The 19,799-nt window shown below is 40.5% G+C and overlaps 1 protein-coding gene across 4 annotated transcripts in view; it reads left to right on the forward strand.

Moving 5' to 3' along the window:
• Positions 1 to 19,799, forward strand: part of LOC145353786 (death-inducer obliterator 1-like) — a 120,810-nt gene that overhangs the window by 38,526 nt on the left and 62,485 nt on the right. For 3 of the 4 annotated variants that reach the window (XM_080204590.1, XM_080204591.1, XM_080204594.1), the window contains exons 4-7: positions 1,066 to 1,864; positions 4,499 to 4,820; positions 9,229 to 9,435; positions 15,469 to 15,688. In XM_080204590.1, coding sequence (XP_080060716.1) covers positions 1,066 to 1,864; positions 4,499 to 4,820; positions 9,229 to 9,435; positions 15,469 to 15,688 — 1,548 coding nt within the window. The remainder of the gene's footprint in view (positions 1 to 1,065; positions 1,865 to 4,498; positions 4,821 to 9,228; positions 9,436 to 15,468; positions 15,689 to 19,799) is intronic. The other variant, XM_080204593.1, reaches the window with a different exon arrangement.

A 19,799-nucleotide genomic window follows, 5' to 3' on the forward strand; every position in this document is an offset into this window, starting at 1 on the left:
TGCGGCCTCACCAGTGCCTTGTACAGTTGCAGCAAGATCTCCCTGCTTTTATATTCTATCCCTCTCGCGATAAAGGCCAACATTCCATTCGCCTTCTTGATGTGTTGCACCTGCAGGCTGAGTTTCTGCGATTCGTGCTCAAGGACCCCCAGGTTCCTCTGCACTGTAGCATGCTGCAACCTTTTCACCATTTAAGTAATATTCCATCCTACTATTATTTCTTCCAAAGTGGATAACCTCACATTTGCTAACGTTATAGTCCATCTGCTAGATCCTCGCCCACTCACTCAGCCTATCCAGATCTCTCTGCTGACTTTCCGCGTCCTCCATGCAATTCGCTTTTCCACTCATCTTTGTGTCATCAGCAAGTTTTGTTACCCTACACAGCCCCCTCCAGATCGTCTGTGTACATGGTAAACAGTTGAGGCCCCAGCACCGATCCCTGCAGCACTCCGCTAGTCACCAGCTGCCAACCAGAAAAGCACCCATTTGTTCCAACTCTCTGCTTCCTGTTAGATGGCCAATCCTCAATCCACGCTAACACTTTACCCCCAACTCCGTGTACCCTAACCTTCTGCAGCAACCTTTTGTGAGGCATCTTATTGAAATCTAAGAATACCACATCTACCTTTCACAGAAGTACTGCTGCTCCCTGATTTTTGTTGTGATTTTCCATGTACCTTAATCGATGCTGGAAAATCAAAACCACTGCGCACACTATCTCTGCAGTTAACCCTTTAAACACTGGGTGGTAGCTTATTGGGTTTATGGGAATTTGTCTGCTCTTAGAACTACTAATTAATCTAGATCTTTGCTTTCCTCATTTTAATTGTTTTTAACTGCCGTATGGACTACATCCACATCCCTTCCCTCATCGATTATCTTTGCCACCTCTTCAAAAAACTCAATCAAGTTTTAATATTAATCCCCACATTATCTGTTCTGATAAAAGCGCAGGCTCCATTTCTACTTTGAATGATGTTTAGAATGTATACTTTAGATGGCAAAGTCAAATTTAGTTAATTACAGTGTGATTGCTTTCTGTATTTATTTGCATTTTTACAGTAGCTGTGGTGGAGAGTAAAGTGGATGAAAACAAGGAACAGTCTGCGAGAATCATTCACCCAAGCAGTAAAGAATTTAAAAAGACATGGGGATTCCGACAAACAACTATTGCAAAACGAGAGAATGCAATGGATGCAGAGAACTCTGACACTGCTCTGAGTGAGAATTCTGACCAGTTAACCCCCTTATTGCGAAGGAGCAGGCGACAAACTCAACGATCTGCCAAAGTTCAAGAATTTATTTCAGCAGCTCAGAAGCGCTATCGTCGAATGACAGGACTTGATGACAGTGGTGAATTCATTGCAAATTCTGAGACAGGGGCAGGGTCTGATGGTAGTGTGGAAGTAGATGAAAAAGGAGACATGGCCACAGACTCAAGTTCTGCTCATATATTTGAAGCAACAAATGAGATGGCTAATTCTGATGAAGACAGCAGCACCAACAGTGACAGTGATGAACTTACACTAAAGGAGCTGCAGAATCAGCTGAGGAAACGGCGTGGTCAGGAACAGCCTGATTCACCACAGAATACACACAAAGTGCAGGAAACACGCAGTGAAGAAAACCAATCCAGAAAAGAATCAAAGCCTCAAATCGCTGCAAAAACTAAGAAGAAAATAGTCACTCCTGTGAAGAAAGGTAGTAAAAGTGGTGCTGTTTTGAAGGAAAAAGAAGCCAAGCCACAATCTGAAGCTAAGTCAGAGACAGATGATGAAGACAGTTCAGTCAACCAGTCAGACAATGACTACAATGACCCAGATAAATTGTATTGTATATGTAGGCAACCACATAACAACAGGTAGGTGCTTGGATTCAGGAAGCTGCATGTATAAGCATGACATCAAAATATAAGATGAACATTGAAGCAGCAGCCTAGTTTCTAGCTAATTAATTAATAAATTGCTGCTTCAGAAGTGCTGCCACTTTGATGCAATCAATTTACTGTTAAACAATTTATGAAGACCAGGATACACAGGAAGATGGAGATATTCCCAGTTGTAGAGGTGATATAGATGACCAAATAATCTGTATGTGGTGATTGTTGAGGATAAATATTGAGGCAGAACATTGGGATAACTTAGTGGTATAGTATTTCTTAATGTAAACATGAGGAGATAGACAACACCTCATTTTAACATCTCTGCAGAAACACTGTCTCAGTCCTTGTGTATCAACTTAGATTGAGTCAGAAATTCAAGTTGGGTTTAAACTCTCAAAACCAATGAAGGCTTTTAAAATTGACCATGGGACTATGTTTTTCAGTTAAATGTTCAAAACCAAGGTTTTCATAGGCCAATAATTAATGTTCCTTCAAATCAGGGCTCACTTCCTTAATTTTCCAGTTTATACTGACATTGGGTGTAATATGGTGAAAGTCATCATGCTGCCAATAAAGAGAAAGTCTTCATGGCGTCTTTTGAGACTTAGGACATTTAACAGCCAATTAAACTCCATTCACAGCCAATAATGTACTTTTGAAATACTGTTGGAGGAAAACGAGCTAAGGCTTGACATTTGGGAAAGGTGTTTTAAGATGTAGCAGTTTTTTTGAAATAGGCTGCTGTGGGGTAATTGAACAGTGTTAAACTTTGCCCAGCTGCACTGTTAGCACAGCAGATCCTCCACTGCACATACTACCCTGACTTGGATCTATGTCACCATTCCATCGCCATCATGGAATTAAATTCTTGGAACCCCCTTCCTCACAGCAGTGTGTGTGCATCTACAAGGTAAAGACTATAGTGGTTCAAGAAAGTGGCTCTTGGCCACCACCCTCGGGGCAATTAGGAATGAGCAATAAATGCTGGCCTGGCCAGCAATGCCCACGTCGTGTAAAAGAATGAAAGGAACATTGAGGTTGGAACTCAGTGGAAGCAATGGAATAACCAGTATTCCGATCTGGCTACCTGGGAGTAGATCCAAGGTGTGCATGTTGATGGGAATTGGAGAGGCATTCAGATTTCACAAGTACCAGGATGTAGGCTGAGCTCTGAATTCAGATACTTTTTCTTCTGAAGTAGCAATAAAGGAAAAGCCCAACTTGAGACTGAGCTCAGCATAGGCATAATTCTTAGGCAACCTGATAGCTTCTGTTAATCTGAGAGAATTTGTGAACAGAGTTAATATTCATTGGAAGAAATGGAATGCAACCAGAAATTATTTTGGAAGTCTAGATTAGGTTGCTGTAACTGGCTATGTGTCTAAAGAGGCTGTCTGCCTGTTTCACAGTCAGACTCTGAATAACACTCAGTATAAAACTTTTGAAATCTATTCTAGCCTTTCTTTAACTAACTTCAAATAAAATTAATCAGACAGATTATAAACTGAACAGAAGCAATTTTTCCTATTAGTGAAACATAGTCAGGAATGTTAAACTGTCTGTATTTTCAGTTGATTGTAAAATAGTATCCTTGTATCTTCAAGTTGGAGGAATTGCACTACTGCTCAGATTGAGGCAGAAGCAAATTAGAAATGAGCAGAAATAATTGTGTATAACATGCAATTTCAGTAAGCATCACACTTTAATCAAATAAGAACCTAGCTAGTTAGGATTAAGAATATTTGAAGTAAAAGTGGGAATTTTGAATCCCTTTCAGCTTCATAGAAACATAGAAGATAGGAGCAGGAGAAGGTCATTTGGCCCTTCGTGTCTGCTCTGCCATTCATTAAGATCATGGCTGTTCATCTAACTCAGTTTAGGATCAGGTAATACCAGAAGGCTGCAGTGATTTGAGCTGTTACCAGCTCCGAGTGCTAGTTTCACTGGTGACTTGCAGGATATAAAGGTCCTTTCTATTCTCAGTTTTGCAAGATTAGTGAATGTTGGTTCAGAAAAGCCAGTTTTATTGCCACATGTGGCTTGCTCCAGATTTCTTGGTAGTACATTGTATCTAGGTAGAAGTGATTAGCTGAAAATTGAGCATGCTTGATTAGAACTGGAAAAGTACTGAAGTATTAGTTTTAAAATAAAAGATCAAACTACTGTCTGATTAATTTTCAGTGAGAAAGTTGCAAAAGGCTTTCATATGAGCTGAAAATAAAAACTAAATCCATTTGGTCTAATTAAGAATTCAGTTTTAATTTGATTTGGAAAATAGTTACTTAGGTCCGCAAAATTGCATAACAATCAGTGAAGAGATTTAACTCTGAAAAGAAACCCATGGAGATCTTTTAACCTTTTTGGTAGGCTCTGAACATTTTAAAATTGTTCTTAAATTTGTACAGTTGTTTCACACTTTCCAATGCATGTCAGTTTTTTTTTGAAATTTCCCACATTGTGCAATGCAAGACTGCATATTATGAATTGCAAATAATACTTATATACTTGGAAAATGATTTTTTTATTTGGAGGATATTGCATCCATGCTGAAACTAGTTTCTGATTTATAAGGTAATAAGTGTGTAGGGTGCTGATTGTGAGTTTTTTTGCCAGATTTATGATTTGCTGTGACCGCTGTGAAGAATGGTTCCATGGTGACTGTGTGGGAATATCAATGGCAAGAGGACGTTTACTGGAACGTAATGGGGAAGACTACATCTGTCCTGATTGTAGCCCTTCTCCAAGCAAAGGCTCGGGCACCACAGAAATGAAGCCTGGTCAACAGGAAAGCAAATCGGTGCTGGCCAGCAACAATGACCCCAGTTTAACAGTAGAAAAGCGAGATGGAAACACACTCGGTGATCAGGGAATAAAAGGCAGGATTGAGAAAGCAGTCAATCCAAGTGGCAAGAAGAAAATAAAAATATTTAAGCCGGTATGCTGTTTAGAAAATTTTTACATGTGTTTAGATCATTTGCTATCTATTCAGTCATACTTTCCTTCCTAACACAGAAGTTTTTTCACCTTTAGTGAAGTGCACATCTTGTTTTCCTGCAATAGATAAACTTGTATGTTGTGCTACAATCCATGTAGACATCTGTGATGTTTAAAGAGATTTGAACTTCCAGCTGTGATAGCTGAGAATGGCATGACAAGATTTTATATATAAAACTTTAACTGTAATAAATGACTAAACAAAATCTTGACCAAACACCATTTTTCTTTTGTATGTAAATTGCTAAACCATAGAGAAGAACATCCCTCTTTTATACTTATCACATGTTGTAATCGCCAGGAAATTGCTGTCCTTATTGCACTCTGCAGTTGCTCCCAGTTTGCTCTGGGTTCCTATAGTGCTGTTTCACCAAGTATTAACTTCTAGTGACCATCTCTTAGCACTTTCCTCAGTGTTCAGAGACATCCAAACATCCAACAAAGTAAAACCTATCTCAATGATTCTTCTCCTCCCCCCCCCCCCCCCCACCCCCCCCAACACCTGTACCTTAAACACATCTCCCAAAATCAGTAGGAGGCAGCAGAATGCATCTTTTCAACTAGTGATTGTCTTTCTCCAGTTAAGGTAGCTTGCAAAACTGACCACATAGAATCTCTACTGTCTCTCTGAGACATTCATTGGTTTGGAGGGAAATCTGAAACCTAATATCAAAAATAGCTTCCCCGGTGGTCTACCCCGTGACACTGAAACATATTAGCCTTGGAAACCTAGGTAGAGATGCTAATTAACTTTCTTTGATCACAACTCTCATCTTAGAAGTAAATGGACAGTTTACAGCGCAACTGTTTTTAAACCTGATGCCAGCAACGCCTTTCAGGGACTTGTGAAGACCCATAGTCTACTCATGCTAAAACCAAGAGTCTTCTGCCGTTGTCTCCAAGATAAATATCCTGCGCTTTATTCTCAGTAAAACAATCTAAGACTTCCTTCGATTTCTAACAATCAAACCACCAAGCATACACTCGAGCATACTAAAGAACAGGTCACTTGACTATCATTTATCCTAAATTTAAAAACTATAGTCCCAAAATATAACAATCTTATAAACCTCATAATTGTAATAGTTGGCTTGGAGTAGGTTGTGTGATTTAATACATATATTACAAATTAATACATATGAGTGAAGAATTTTACACCAGTCTTCTGCTCCTTGCATTACTTCAGTTTATTTAACTTCTGTCGAATCAAAAAGCTTTACATTTGATCATTTTCACCCCCTTGCTTGTTTTTTATCTAGAGAATTAATTAATGCCAGGAAATAGTTCCACAATTGTTTTGCTATCTGCCAATGCCACTCCCAAGTCTCCATTCTTCCTTTATCCTACCCTTATCCAATATGACTGCTTTCTAGCAGAGGTTATTGAATAGATTGCTCGTTAGGAACAAGAACTTGCACTTTTCTTTCCATTTAATGCCAATGATATTTCAAGACATTGACTCAGTCTGATTGTTTAAGTTTAAAGAAAATCATAATCATTCTATTTTCTATAGAAATGAATTGGAGATGGCACAAGACCCACCTTTACCCTGTGATTTTACAATTCAAAGAATCCAGTTAATAGTGGATAAAAACCAAGTCAGAACTTATTCTCTTTTTATTGAGATATTTATGAGCATTTTATAGAGATGGCACTTTGGCTTTTCTCATTTAAATCTTGATTAAATAATTAGATTATGTATTGATTGTGAACATGAAAGTGATGAATTAATTTTATTATAAATTATAGTTCATTATCAAATCTTATACTGAATAGGCTGAATTTTAACAGTGATGCGGCATTCTTGAGCTAGAACAGGAAGTGGGGGCCACATCTCTCTTGCCTTTTGCTTGTTTCTACCCGACTTCAGTTGAAATTTAAAGTGCTGCAGGAGATACTTACGATCTTGTGGCACTGGAGGATATTCAGTTGCGAAATGCACCCCAGTGTCAGCTGCCAATGTAGCATAGAAAATAGGAGCAGGAGTAGATCATTTGGTCCTTTTGAGCCCACTCCATCATTGAGTACAATCATGGCTGACCCTCTATCTCAGTGCCATACTCCTGTGCTCTCCCCATATCCCTTGATACAGAATCACAGTGTGCAGAAGAGGTCCTTTGGCTCATTAAGTCTGCACTGACAGACGAGAAACCTATCTACCTAATCCCATTTACTAGCACTTGGCCAATAGTCTTGAATATTATGATGTGCCAAGTGTCCATCCAGGTACTTTTTAAAGGATGCCTTCACCACCCCCTGAGTAAAAACGGTTTTCCTCACATTGCTCCTAAACCTCCTGCTCCTCACCTTGAACTTATGTCTGCTCCTGATTGACTAAGGAGAACAACAGCTCCCTATCCACGCTATTCATGCCCTTCATAATCTTGTACACTTGTCAGGTCAGGTCACCTCCATAGTCTTCTCTGCTCCAATGAAAACCTATCTATCCAATCTGTCTTCATGCCTTGCTCCATCTCAAGCAGCATGCTGGTGAATCTGCACCACCACCAGTGAAATCACCATTCTTTTAGTGTAGCGACCAGTATTCCAGCTGTAGTCTCACCAAAGTTCTGTTCAACTCCAACATGACCCCCCCGCCCCCCAGCTTTTTTAATCCACGTCTTGATTGATCAGGGTAAGTGACCCATATGCCCTTTTCACCACTCTTTGTTTCTCAGAACTTCCAACTGTCATGCTGTTCATTGAATACTTTCTTGTTAAAGTACTCCTTCCGAAGTGTATCACTTCATACTTGATCTTGGGATTGGACATAGCTCGGCACAACATTGAGGGCTGAAGGGCCTGTACTGTGCTGTAATGTTCTATGTTCATACTTTTCAGGGTTAAAGTCCATCTGCAACTTATCTGCACATTTGACCATCCCGTCTATATCTTCCTGTAGCCCAAGACACAACCTCACTGTTAACCATCCACCCAATCTGCAAATTTACTAATCCTACCCTCCAAATAGTCATCTATGTCGTTTATATAAATGACAAATAATAAGGGACCCAGCACAGATCCCTGTGATATGCCACTGGACATTAGTTTCCAGTTACTTCAGCAGCCTTCTATCGTCACCCTCTATCATTAGGGTCTTTTAAGAGACTTCTGGATGAGTACATGGGATTTAATGGTGTCGAGGGTTATAGATATGCCTGGTAGGTAGGGATATGATCGGCGCAACTTGTGGGCCGAAGGGCTTATTTGTGCTGTAGTGTTCTATGTTCTATCTCCTACAATTAAGCTAATTTTGAATCCATCTTATCAAATTTGGGCGGCACGGTAGCACAGTGGTTAGCACTGCTGCTTCACAGCTCCAGGGTCCTGGGTTCGATTCCCGGCTCGGGTCACTGTCTGTGTGGAGTTTGCACATTCTCCTTGTGTCTGCATGCGTTTCCTCCGGGTACACCAGTTTCCTCCCACAGTCCAAAGATGTGCGAGTTAGGTTGATTGGCGTGCTAAGAAATTGCCCCTTAGTGTCCAGGGATGCATAGGTTAGAGGGATTAGTGGGTATAATATGTAGGGATATGGGGGTAGGGCCTGGGTGGGATTGTGTTTGGTGCAGACTCGGTGGGCCTCTTCCTGCACTGTAGGGTTCTATGAATTACCCTGTATCCCATGTGCATTTGCCGCCTTTACAAGTTTCCCATGTAGGACCTTGTCTAAGGCTTTGCTGAAATCCATATAAACTACATCAACTGCACTACCCTTATCTACATATCTGGTCATCCGATAAAGCAATCATATTTGTTAGGCATAACCTTCCTCTGACAAAGGAATACTGACTATCCCTGATCAAAGCTTGCCTCTCCAAGTGGAGATAGATTCTCTCATAGAATCATAGAATTCCTAAGTGCAGAAGGAGGCCATTCGGCCTGTTGAGTCTGCACTGACCACAATCCCATCCAAGTGTTATCCCCATAAGCCCACATATTTACCCCTGACACTAAGTGGCAATTTAGCATGGCCAAGCAGCCTAACCTGCACACCTTTGGATTCCTTCAGAATTTTCTCTCAATTTCCCTACCACTGATTTGAGACTCGCTAGTCTTCCCCTTCTCAAATAGTGGAACAGAGGTGACGAAGGGTCATCCAGACTCAAAACGTTGGCTTTATTCTCTCTCCGCAAATGCTGTTGGATCTGCTGAGTTTCACTAGCAATTTTTTTTTTGTTTATGACCCTGTTTCCCATTCTTGCAGGCTGCGTAAAAACCCCCGATGGGTGAGCTGTTTTTCGAACTCTTCCTGAGCACGCCATTAGATAACTGTATATGTTCATTGGTTGAGTTATGCAGCAGTGCACACAAGATGCTATTGATAACTATTGATGGCTTGTTTTTATTAGGCAGTGGAAATTCCTGCAGTGCCTAAATGTATTGGACCTGGCTGTGCCAACTTGGCCTCCACTGACTCTGTGTACTGCAGCAGTGATTGCATACTCAAACATGCTGCAGCTACTATGAAATCACTCAGCCAAGCAAAGGATCAGAAACAAAAGACAAAAGGAAAATCAAAGACAGAAAAGGTGGCTTTATCTAAGTCCCTTGCAGAGGTAAAGCAAAATCATTAATATAAATGTTATTATTCTGTAATGTTGTATAGAATTAAATTATTACATGCAAGGAACATTTGGTGAGAAATATATTGTTGAAAGTATTCTTTGAGGGATTAGGTGTAGTCATTTGTGTTGCGGAATGGATTTTATAGCAAAACAGTAACTGCTTATCATTGTATCCCTACAGTGCAGAAGGAGACCATTCAGCCCATAGAGTCTGCACTGACCACAATCCCACCCAGACCCTATTCCCATAATCCCTTATATTTACCCTGCCCAAACATCCTAGACCACTGCTACACAAATATCAAACGTGCCTCCTGCTTTATTGCCCGCCCACACCTGGGGCAGATCAGACCACAAGGCTCTGCTCCTGCTCCTGGTTTACAAACAAAAACATCAAAGAAAGTCATGCAATGTTCATTTGCAGAATCAGATGATCGCCAATGGGGTTGCTTGGATTCAGTGGACTGATTTAAAACCTCTGCGACTACCCTGAACAAGTATGCCACAACTGTAACTGACTTCATTAGTAAGTGTGTAGAGGACTGTGCCAAAGAAGTAAATCTGTGTGTTCCCCAACCGGAAGCCATGGATGAACAGGGATATCCACTGTTGCTGAAGTCCAGGTCTGAGGAGTTAATTCAGGTGACACTGACCTATACAAGAAAGCCAGGTATAATCTAAGGAGATCCATCAAAGATACTGGACAGTAGCGGACCAAGCTAGCCACATTGACCTCCGCCAACTATGGCAAGGTCTGCAAAACATAAACAGGCTACAAGATGAAGGCATGTTAAATTGCTGGCTCCAATGCATCCCTCCCTGATGAGCTCAATGCATTCTACGCCCGTTTTGAACAAGAGGTCAGCAAGAGCATGCCCTCCATCCTGAAAGCCCTGGTTGAATCTTTGGGTCACCATTGCAGATGTGAGAGCAACTTTCTCGAAGTCAACCCACAGAAAGTGACTGGCCCAGATGGGGTACCCGGACAAGCACTCAGATCCTATGCAAATCAGCTGGCAGGGGTATTCGCAGACATCTTAAACCTCTCTTTACAACAATCTGAGGCCCCTATCTGCTTCAAGAAGACGACCATCCAAAGAAAAGCCGAGCAGTGTGCCTTAATGACTATTGGCTGGTGGCTCTGATGTGCATCATTATGAATTGCTTCGAAAGGCTAGTCATGGCACGAATTAATTCCAACCTCCTAGACTACCTGGATCCACTACAGTTTGCCAATTGCCGCAACAGGTCCCCAGCACACGCCATCTCCCTGGCCCTGCACTCAACCCTGGAACACCTAGATAACAATGACACCCATGTCAGACTTCTACTTATTGACTACAGCTCAGCCTTCAACACCGCTATTCCCACGAAACCCATCTCCAACCTCCATGGCCTGAGCTTCAGCACCTTCCTCTGCGACTGGATCTTGAACTTCCTAACTCACAGACGACAATCAATAAGGATAGGCAACAACATCTCCATGATCATCCTCAACATTGATGCCCCATAAGGCTGTGTTCTCAGCCGTCTACATACTCCTTATGCACCTATGATTGTGTGGCCAAATTCCCCGGCAATTTGATATTCAAGTTTGCTGACGACGCCACTGATCTCAGATCTCACAGTGACGAGAGAGAGTACAGGAATGAGAGAGAGAATCTGGTGAACTGATGTGGCAACAGTAATCCCTCCCTCAGTGCCAACAAAATGAAAGGTTGTCATTGACTTCATGAAGCGAAAAGGAGAACATACCCCTGTCTACATCAACGTGGTGAGAAGTCTCTCAACACCAGGTTAAAGTCCAAGAGGTTTATTTGGTAGCAAAAGCCACTAACTTTTGGAGCGCTTAATTCTTCTTCGTCAAGTGAGTGGGAGTAATGCCGGCTCTACATCAACGTGGACAAAGTGGTCAACGGTTTCAAATTTTTAGATATCCAGATCAACAACCTGTCCTGGTCCCCCCCCCCCCGTGCCGACGCTATGGTTAAGAAAGCCCACCAATGCCTCTGCTTTCTCAGAAGACTAAGGAAATTTGGCAGGTCAGCTATGACTCTCACCAACTTTTACAGATGCACCATAGCAAGCATTCTTTCTGGTTGTATCACAGCTTGGTATGGCTCCTGCTCTGCTCAAGACCGCAAGGGAGTACAGAAGGTCGTGAATGTAGGCCAATCCATCACTCAAACCAGCCTCCCATCCATTAACTGTCTACATTTCCCTGTGCCTCAGCAAAGCAGCCAACATAATCGAGGACCCCACGGACCTCGGACATTCTCTCTTCCACCTTCTTCCGTTGGGGGAGAAAATACAAAAGTCTGAGTTCACGTAACGACTGATTCAAGAACAGCTCCTTTCTTGCTGCTGTCTCACTTTTTTGAATGTATTAAGTTGATCTTTCTCTACACCTTAGCTATGACTGTAACACTGCATTCTGCACTCTCTCGTTTCTTTCTCTATGAATGGTATTCTTTGTATAGCGCACAAGAAATAATACTTTTCACTGTATGTTAATACATGTGACAAATCAAATTAAATCCCCGTGACACAAGGGTTAATTTAGCTTAGCCAACCAACCTAACTCGCTCATCTTTGGACTATGGTAGGAAACTGGAGCACCTGGAGGAAACCCACGCAGACACGAGGAGAACATGCAGACTCCACACAGACAGTAACCCGAGATCAGAATTGAACTGGGTCCCTGGCACTGCAAGGCAGCAGTGTGAACCACTGCTACTGTGCTGCTGCATAGCAATTTGAATCTTGTGATTCGAGGCCCTTCAATTTGTAATCATCAAGTGTGGAATTAAAGCTGAGTGCAAAATTATGATAATCTCACTTGTCAAAATAATGTTGGCCTCAGTGCCTGTTTAGAAACTCAGCTCCTGATCGGAGTTTGAAACTGTATGAAATCTGTGCTGATGAACAGTGACTGCAGTTTTAATGCACTTCTTCCAATCTTTTGTCCTTTTGCACTCCTGTAACAATGCAATTCATTTTGTAGTCTACCAACTGAATATTTTCATATTTTGAAAAATGTCACTAAATACTGAAATGAATCATTTACTGTTTGAAATTTTCTGACTGTGTTTGACCTTGCCATAATTAGCACTGGAGAACAATGTGGTGACCTCAAATTTTGGAGAAGACGCAGAGAAACCTAAATTGGAAGGAATTGCAATCTGAACAGTATTTTTGAATATAGATTCATAAAATTGTAGAATAATACATCAAAAAGGGGACCGTTTAGATTGTTCTTTCAGTGAACAATCTTATTCAATTCCCATAGGTCTGCAATATTCTCCTGGCCTAAGTAGTTAATCCAGTTTCCTTTTGAAGGTTACTATTGAATCATTATCCACCCCCTATCAAGCAGTGTGTTACAAATTGTAACCGTTTGTGTAAAAAAAAAAGTTTTGTTATGCTGCCTGTGTGGCTCTTTTCCAGTTATCTTAAAACTGTGCCCAATGAATATTTACTTTACAGCCATTGGAAACTGTTTTACTTTATTTATTCCATCTAAACTTTTCATTATTTTTAAACTGTTCATTATCAAATTTCCCTTTAGCCACCTTCACTGTCTGGAGAACAACCCCAGTAACTCCATTCTTAACCACAACTGTAATCCTTCATCCTTGGGAACCATCCTGGTAATTCTTCATGTCCTTTGTTGAATGTGGTGCCCAGAATTGGGGACACTGCTCTGACTGGAACTGAGCTATATAGGCTTAGCATAACTTCCTGTCTAGAGAAAATGTATATTCGCAAATGCAGCAACCGGATATATTGATACAGATTTATTTTCAAAAAGTATAATTAAATAGTTGTTGCAGTTACCCAGTGTCTGATCTCAAACATTTTTTTCTGTGAACTCTGAATTGTGTTTCACTGTGTTGGGGAATACAAATGCCATAAGCTTTTCTTTATGAATCTTCAAACCTTGTGATAGTTCTTACAATTTTTTTTCCCTGAAATAGAAAATAGTATTCCTCACAGCACCTGTACTGGATGTGATCAGTTTGCTTTCATGTGCCCTTAACTTCTCCAGAGACTTACTTTCACTCAAATATTGTAGGTCAGGTGTCTGGGTAAAAGAGGGATGAATTAATAATTAGCTCAAAGGTTTGCTTAAAAATTTTCTTTGTCGAGATAGTTGACCTGTCAACTCTAGCTAAAACCTACTTCCATATAAATATTTTGTTCCATACCGCATTCTAGATTAGCAACACATTTTAAAATCATGTATTTTTCATTTGACTAGCCATATGGCTTGCAAATCCACTTTCATCTTTATAATATGCACATGGTGCATCCATATTGAAATGACAGATTCTGTTGAGAAGACAGTCAATTCTGCAATCAGCTATTTTGGGGTATGCAAATGTTCGGTGCTTGAGTTATATTGCCCACAGTATAGGAATCCACCGGCAAAAGAACTTGATTAAATTCAGCTGGTAATGCTGGTAGTACATACAGATCAGTCAGCTTCTGCAGAGAGAATTGATAAGACATACTTTGGGTGCAGCCCCAATGATTTTTATTTTCAGAGACAGTCAATCAGAATTCATGGATTAATTGACTTTCCAACTGCTTAATAGCTATTAGATTCAGTGAAAGATTTTCAGTGACATAACGCAAAGCTGTACAAAGGACAAAACAATGTTAAGAATGAAGAATGGGGGGAAACTGTAGAAGAGGTTCTCACCCAATGCAGAAATGATCCAGAATAGAGAAAGGGAAAAAGGAAGTTGTAAGCGAAACATCACGTATGATTCTGTCAGTTACAAGATGAGAAGAAAATGGATCAACATCATGGCTTTTAACTACTCGTGGAAACCTGTATGTAATAGGTTGGCAATATTGAGCCTGGATGGCACCAATATTGTTTTAAACTTAATTAGCAAACATGATTAAACATTGGATAGGTCTTTAAAACTTAAGCTGATTTTTTAAATAACGCCCTAGCAGAGGCTATTTCTTGGACATAGGTGCAGAAAATGGTCCAGTTATGTACATATCTGCAGTCTTGGTGCTTGTACCTCTGGGGTATTTCCAGAGATTGGGCCAAATGCTCCTGCTTAGTGTGGTTATGAAGTCAAAACATTTGGAGGAATGAAAAGGGAATGAGTAGTAATGATCATGGTATTTAGCAGTTAAAAGAATGTTGACAAGAAAGCAAGGTTGGAGGTTCCAGGGATTGTCTTTGGGGATGTACTGGGTTGCCCACTGAAAGGGAACCTTGCACAATTCACTTAGCCCTCTGCAACAAGTGACCTTTGCGAGGATTATCTTTGCTGAAACCCTGTCCCCACCACTTAAGACTGTCCAAGTACTGCTGCCTAGATCAGACTGCTTAATGCTGGTGGAAGGAATGATGGAGAACTGGAAGTCATCGATGTGGCATAGGGCATTGGAGGAGTCATGGATGTAAGTGAGAAGGGACTGGACAAGAGCAGAGAGAATGGAGTCAAGATAGGAAGATAGTTGTGGTGCTTAACACTTGTTTTTTCCATTGGAGTCAGTTACAGAAGTGATACTTAAATCATATTGAGGCTTATTTGAAAACATGCTGCTTTCCATTTCAGTCCTCTTTCTAGGACTAAGAACTGGATGTTTAATGCCACTAAGCTGCATTGTTGACAATTTCTGCACTCGAGTTCAGTATAGACTTGGAGTAGATGTTGTTTGTTCCATGGCTGCTGCTAGCCTTCCTGATAATAGTAATGCCTACTAACAAAAGCAGACAAAATGCATTAACATCAATTCACCTACTGTAAGTACTACAGGATGTAATGATATTTGGGGAAATTAAAGGATTGGCCGTAGATTTATATTTGATTAGTGTGTAGGAAACCTGTTCATGTTTGACACCTCCACATTCTTTGATTACATTTATTTTTGCACAGATTGAATACTTTAATTGAATACATAAAGGTCATGTTGAATGAATAATTGTGTAAACGAATCACTAAGAGTTTGTGATCTTACTATTATGTTCTTGTGTTTAAAATATTGTTGTTACAGGTGAATTCGAAACCAGCAGTGGGTCCTCACAAAACTGAAGAATTAAATCTGAAAGAAATGCCAACCAGAAAATTGGTAGTATTGGTCCATAAGAGCCCTGTGCCACCACAGAAGGAAACTGTATCGAGCAATGTTGCAGGGACTTGGACGATTGATCATAATTACAACGCTGTAAAACCAGAAAAAACTCTGATATCCACTTCCGTTTTTTACAAATCGTGTATGTATCATAGTAATTTTCAATCTTCGGTTTATTTGCCCTTGTCTTTATTTTTCCCTGCAAAAATTATTCTAGCTAGAACAAAAGCAAAACATTATGAATGCTGGAACTCTGAAATAACAAAAAATGCTGGAAACACTCAAGCAAAATCTGTTGAGAGAGAAACAGTTAACATTTCAACTCTGACTGTAGCATAACAACTCTGATGAAAAATCATAGACCTGAAACATTGTGTTTCTCTCTCTGCAGTGCTGCATGACCTGATCAGTATTTCCAGCATTTTCTATTATCATTTCCATCTAGCAAGGCATTGTTGTTTCTATGTCCTTGAAGAATTGGTAAATTTGAGTGACCTGTATGCATTCCTTAGTTTTTATTATTGGTTCATGTCTCCATTTTATATTTAATCCGTTCCCTTCAACACCATCTGAATAATTTCTCTTCAGTAATTTCTGCAGTAGATTACACTATTACCTAACCAAAAGACCAAGTAGGAAATCTGCTTACAGGTCCCTGTCAAAGCAAGAGTTTTATGAAAACTGTGGTTTACATCCTCTGATTTTTCCCTCATTTGTCTGCAGAGGAAGTAGTATGGCTATGGTTAGTGTCTTCTCAAGAGAAACCTTAGAGATCCCTTGAAAGCTTTTATTCTATCTCCTGTGTTATTTTGGTCAACCAACACCTATGCAACCCCCATCATTGTGTGCTTATCTACTGAGGTTCCACAATCTTTATTAATTACCCTTTGGATTAGACCAGACAGGTTTGTACTGAGAGTTCATGGGTATGGCTAGGCATTTCTGAAGTTTTAAGTGTTGGTGAATGATTGAGTCTGTAAGTCCCTTTGCAATAATGTGTTAACTGCACTACAATAATATTGATTGTTGAATGTTGAGAATGAACTGAGACTGAATAGAGCACAGCTTCTCAGAATCCAAAGAGTAACTTATTTGCACAGCTTCGCAGAATGATGGGAGAAAACACATTTTTAGCAACTGAGATTTAAGAATTATAAGGTGAAGCTGCCAACTAACAGGTCAGTAAATTATTTAATGAAAAGCTTTTAAGTCTGCTGAATACCAGTCTTGATCTGGCTACTAGAAACAATTATACTTGGCTGCTGAGCATCCCAGCTGGCCAAGACATTCGATCACCATGCTATCCTGATGTAGACTGCTATGGCCTTTGCTGGACTGATGGCATAATTTTTCATGGCATGAGAACTGTGGAGAAAAACGGATATGCGAACATGCAAACAACTATTATGACTGCAGCCCTCTCTTGCCCACCAGTGGTGGTGCTGCAGTATATCTGTGGAGCAAGGGATTTGTGGGGGGACTTGTGTATAATTGCAGAATGAGGAGGCCACCGATGCTTTTTTTTTGTCATAAGTTTGGGATTAGATATTTATGATAGGATAAAATTCTTAAGTGTGTGTATCTCTGTGTCTACCTCTAAATGTAGTTTAATACTGTCTAATAACATATTGGTACTTTGAATTTAGCACTTGAAAATCAATGGGATGATATAATGTGACTTAAGGAGGGATACAACTTAAATGTGTACAAGTTTAGAAGGAATTTTTAAGTTTCTGTCTCTGCTGAACTGCAAGTATGGTGTCCAAAATCCGGCACCCTCGGAACTGAGACCATGGTGGATTTTCGTGGATTTTGGACATCCAACTTGTATAATGCCTGAAATGAATATAATAAAGTCCCTGAAATAAAACAGTACTACACACCCTGAAACTGATACAATCCCTAAATCTAAAACTCACTCTGGAACTAGACCATTTCAAAGATGTCTGGTTTTGGGACTGTTGAATTTTGGGTATTCTACCCTGTAGTTATCTGTAGCTAGTGAAAAACTGTTAGTAATGTACATTAGTGCCCCTAAATGGAGGTTATTCACCACTTAAGGAGCCAGAAGTACCATTCCTGTTCGTGTTGATCTTCACAAGGCTGCAGACGAATAGGCTATTCATCAGAAACTCGAGGCTAATTTACATTATAAAGTAAGAAGTCTCACAACACCAGGTTAAAGTCCAACAGGTTTATTTGGAAGCACGAGCTTTCAAAGCACTGCTCCTTCTTCAGGTGAATGAGAGTTGGGTTCAACAGGACATATATAGAGACAAACTCTGTTACAAGATAATGGATGGAATGCGAGTCTTAACAGGTAATCAAGCTTTTACAGGTACAGACAATGCGAATGCAGAGAGGTTTAATCACAGGTTAAAGAGTGTGAATTGTCTCAAGCCAGGACAGTTAGTGAAACTTTGTAAGTCCAGGCAAGTCATGGGGGTTACACATAGTGTGACATGAACCCAAGATCCTGGTAGAGGCCATCCCCATGTTTGTGGAACTTGGCTATCAATTTTTGCTTGGCAATTCTGCATTGTGTGTCTTGAAGGCCGTCTTGGAGAATGCTTACCTGAAGACCAAAGGCTGAATTCACTTGACTGCTGAAGTATTCCCTAACAGGAAGGGAACACTCCTGCCTGGTGATTGTCGAGTGGTGTCCATTCATCCATTGTCAGAGCTTCTGCATGGTCTCACTAATGTACCATGCCTTGAGACATCCTTTCCTGCAGTGTATCAGTGTATCAACATTGGCCGAGTCACAAGAGTAAGTACCGTGTACCTGGTGGATGGTGTTCTCACATGAGATGATGGCATCTGTGTCGACGATTGGCACAGGCCCTGATTGCTGTGGCAGGGTTGTGCGGTTGTTATGGTCACTGTTCTCCTGAAAGCTGGGTAGTTTGCTGCATACAATGGTCTGTTTGAGGTTGCACAGTTCTTTGAAGGCAAGTAGTGGGGGTGTGGGGACATTCTTGACAAATGTTTGTCTTCATCGATGACATATTGAAGATGTCGTAGCTTACCCACTCCTGGGAAGTACTGGACAACAAAGGGTCCTGTGTTGATGAACGAGCAGTGCTTCGAAAGCTCATGCTATCAAGTAAACCTGTTGGACTTTAACCGGGTGCCGTGAGACTTCTTACTGTGCCTACCCCAGTTCAACGTCAGCATCTCCACATCATATATTATAAAATTTATTTCTGTTGCTTTGAGCTGCTGCTTCTTCAGTTAATAGGCACAGGTAAGATGATATTCTTGTTAAACTAACCTGATAAGAGGAGTTAAAAGTTGAAAATCTAATTATCTTTATGCACTGTATATTATCCATGGAGTGCTGTTAAAACTTTGGGTATCTGGCACAAGAAACTATTATGGGAAAGTGGGTGCTTCATTGCTTAAGAAAATATTGTTATTCACTCTAATACTCAGTGGTGAGAGTATTCAAGTGTTACAGCTGGACCTTTTACGCAGTTCCTGATTGCCATTTGACAATTCAAAAATAAGAGCACTGCCTGATCAAGTTTCCCCCCTGATTTTTATCCCAAGATTGCATGGACAATTTGTTTAAATGAGCAATCCCTTTTGTTTTAATGTGGCCTTGCACATTTAATAGTTTAAAGGATTTAGCTCATGTACAGACACATGGGAACTTATGGGTTTCTACACAACTGCGCAATTTCAATGAAGCATTGATGGTGAATGTCCTCAATTTTAATTTCAATATTTTCTTATTCACTACTAATGTTGATTTTAACAATACTGGCAAGGTTATTGCCATTCTGCAACACTCAAGTATATTGGAGACCGAGCATATTTTCTAACACAAATATCAAATGTCATTAAAACCGGGTTAAGGATCAATATCTTTTGGCTGACAAAATGAAAAAATGACATGAGATCAGTATCTCAGCTGCTTAGTTACTGTTATAAAATCTAGTACTTGAGTGAGTTTCTTGTGAGCTTCACCAGTTTTACGTAAAAGGTTAAAGGCACCATAGTCCCAGATGACCACAGGCTACTCTCCCCTTGGAGGGGGAGAGCTGACTGGTGGTGATTTTAATCTGAGGATCACCACACCTCAGGCGAGGGGCAATGTTAGGAATTAGATCGGCCAGTATGGGAAGTAAACCAATGCTGTTGGTGTCACTCTGCATCACAGTCATCCAGCCAACTGAGCTATTCGACTAACACATCATGCATTAACGAAGGTTCTAGCTTTGGGCGTGGCAGGGCGGGAGTGCATGGAA

Source organism: Carcharhinus amblyrhynchos, chromosome 16 (assembly GCF_965287045.1).
Source record: "Carcharhinus amblyrhynchos chromosome 16, sCarAmb.v2.hapA, whole genome shotgun sequence".
NCBI classification, from domain to species: domain Eukaryota; kingdom Metazoa; phylum Chordata; class Chondrichthyes; order Carcharhiniformes; family Carcharhinidae; genus Carcharhinus; species Carcharhinus amblyrhynchos.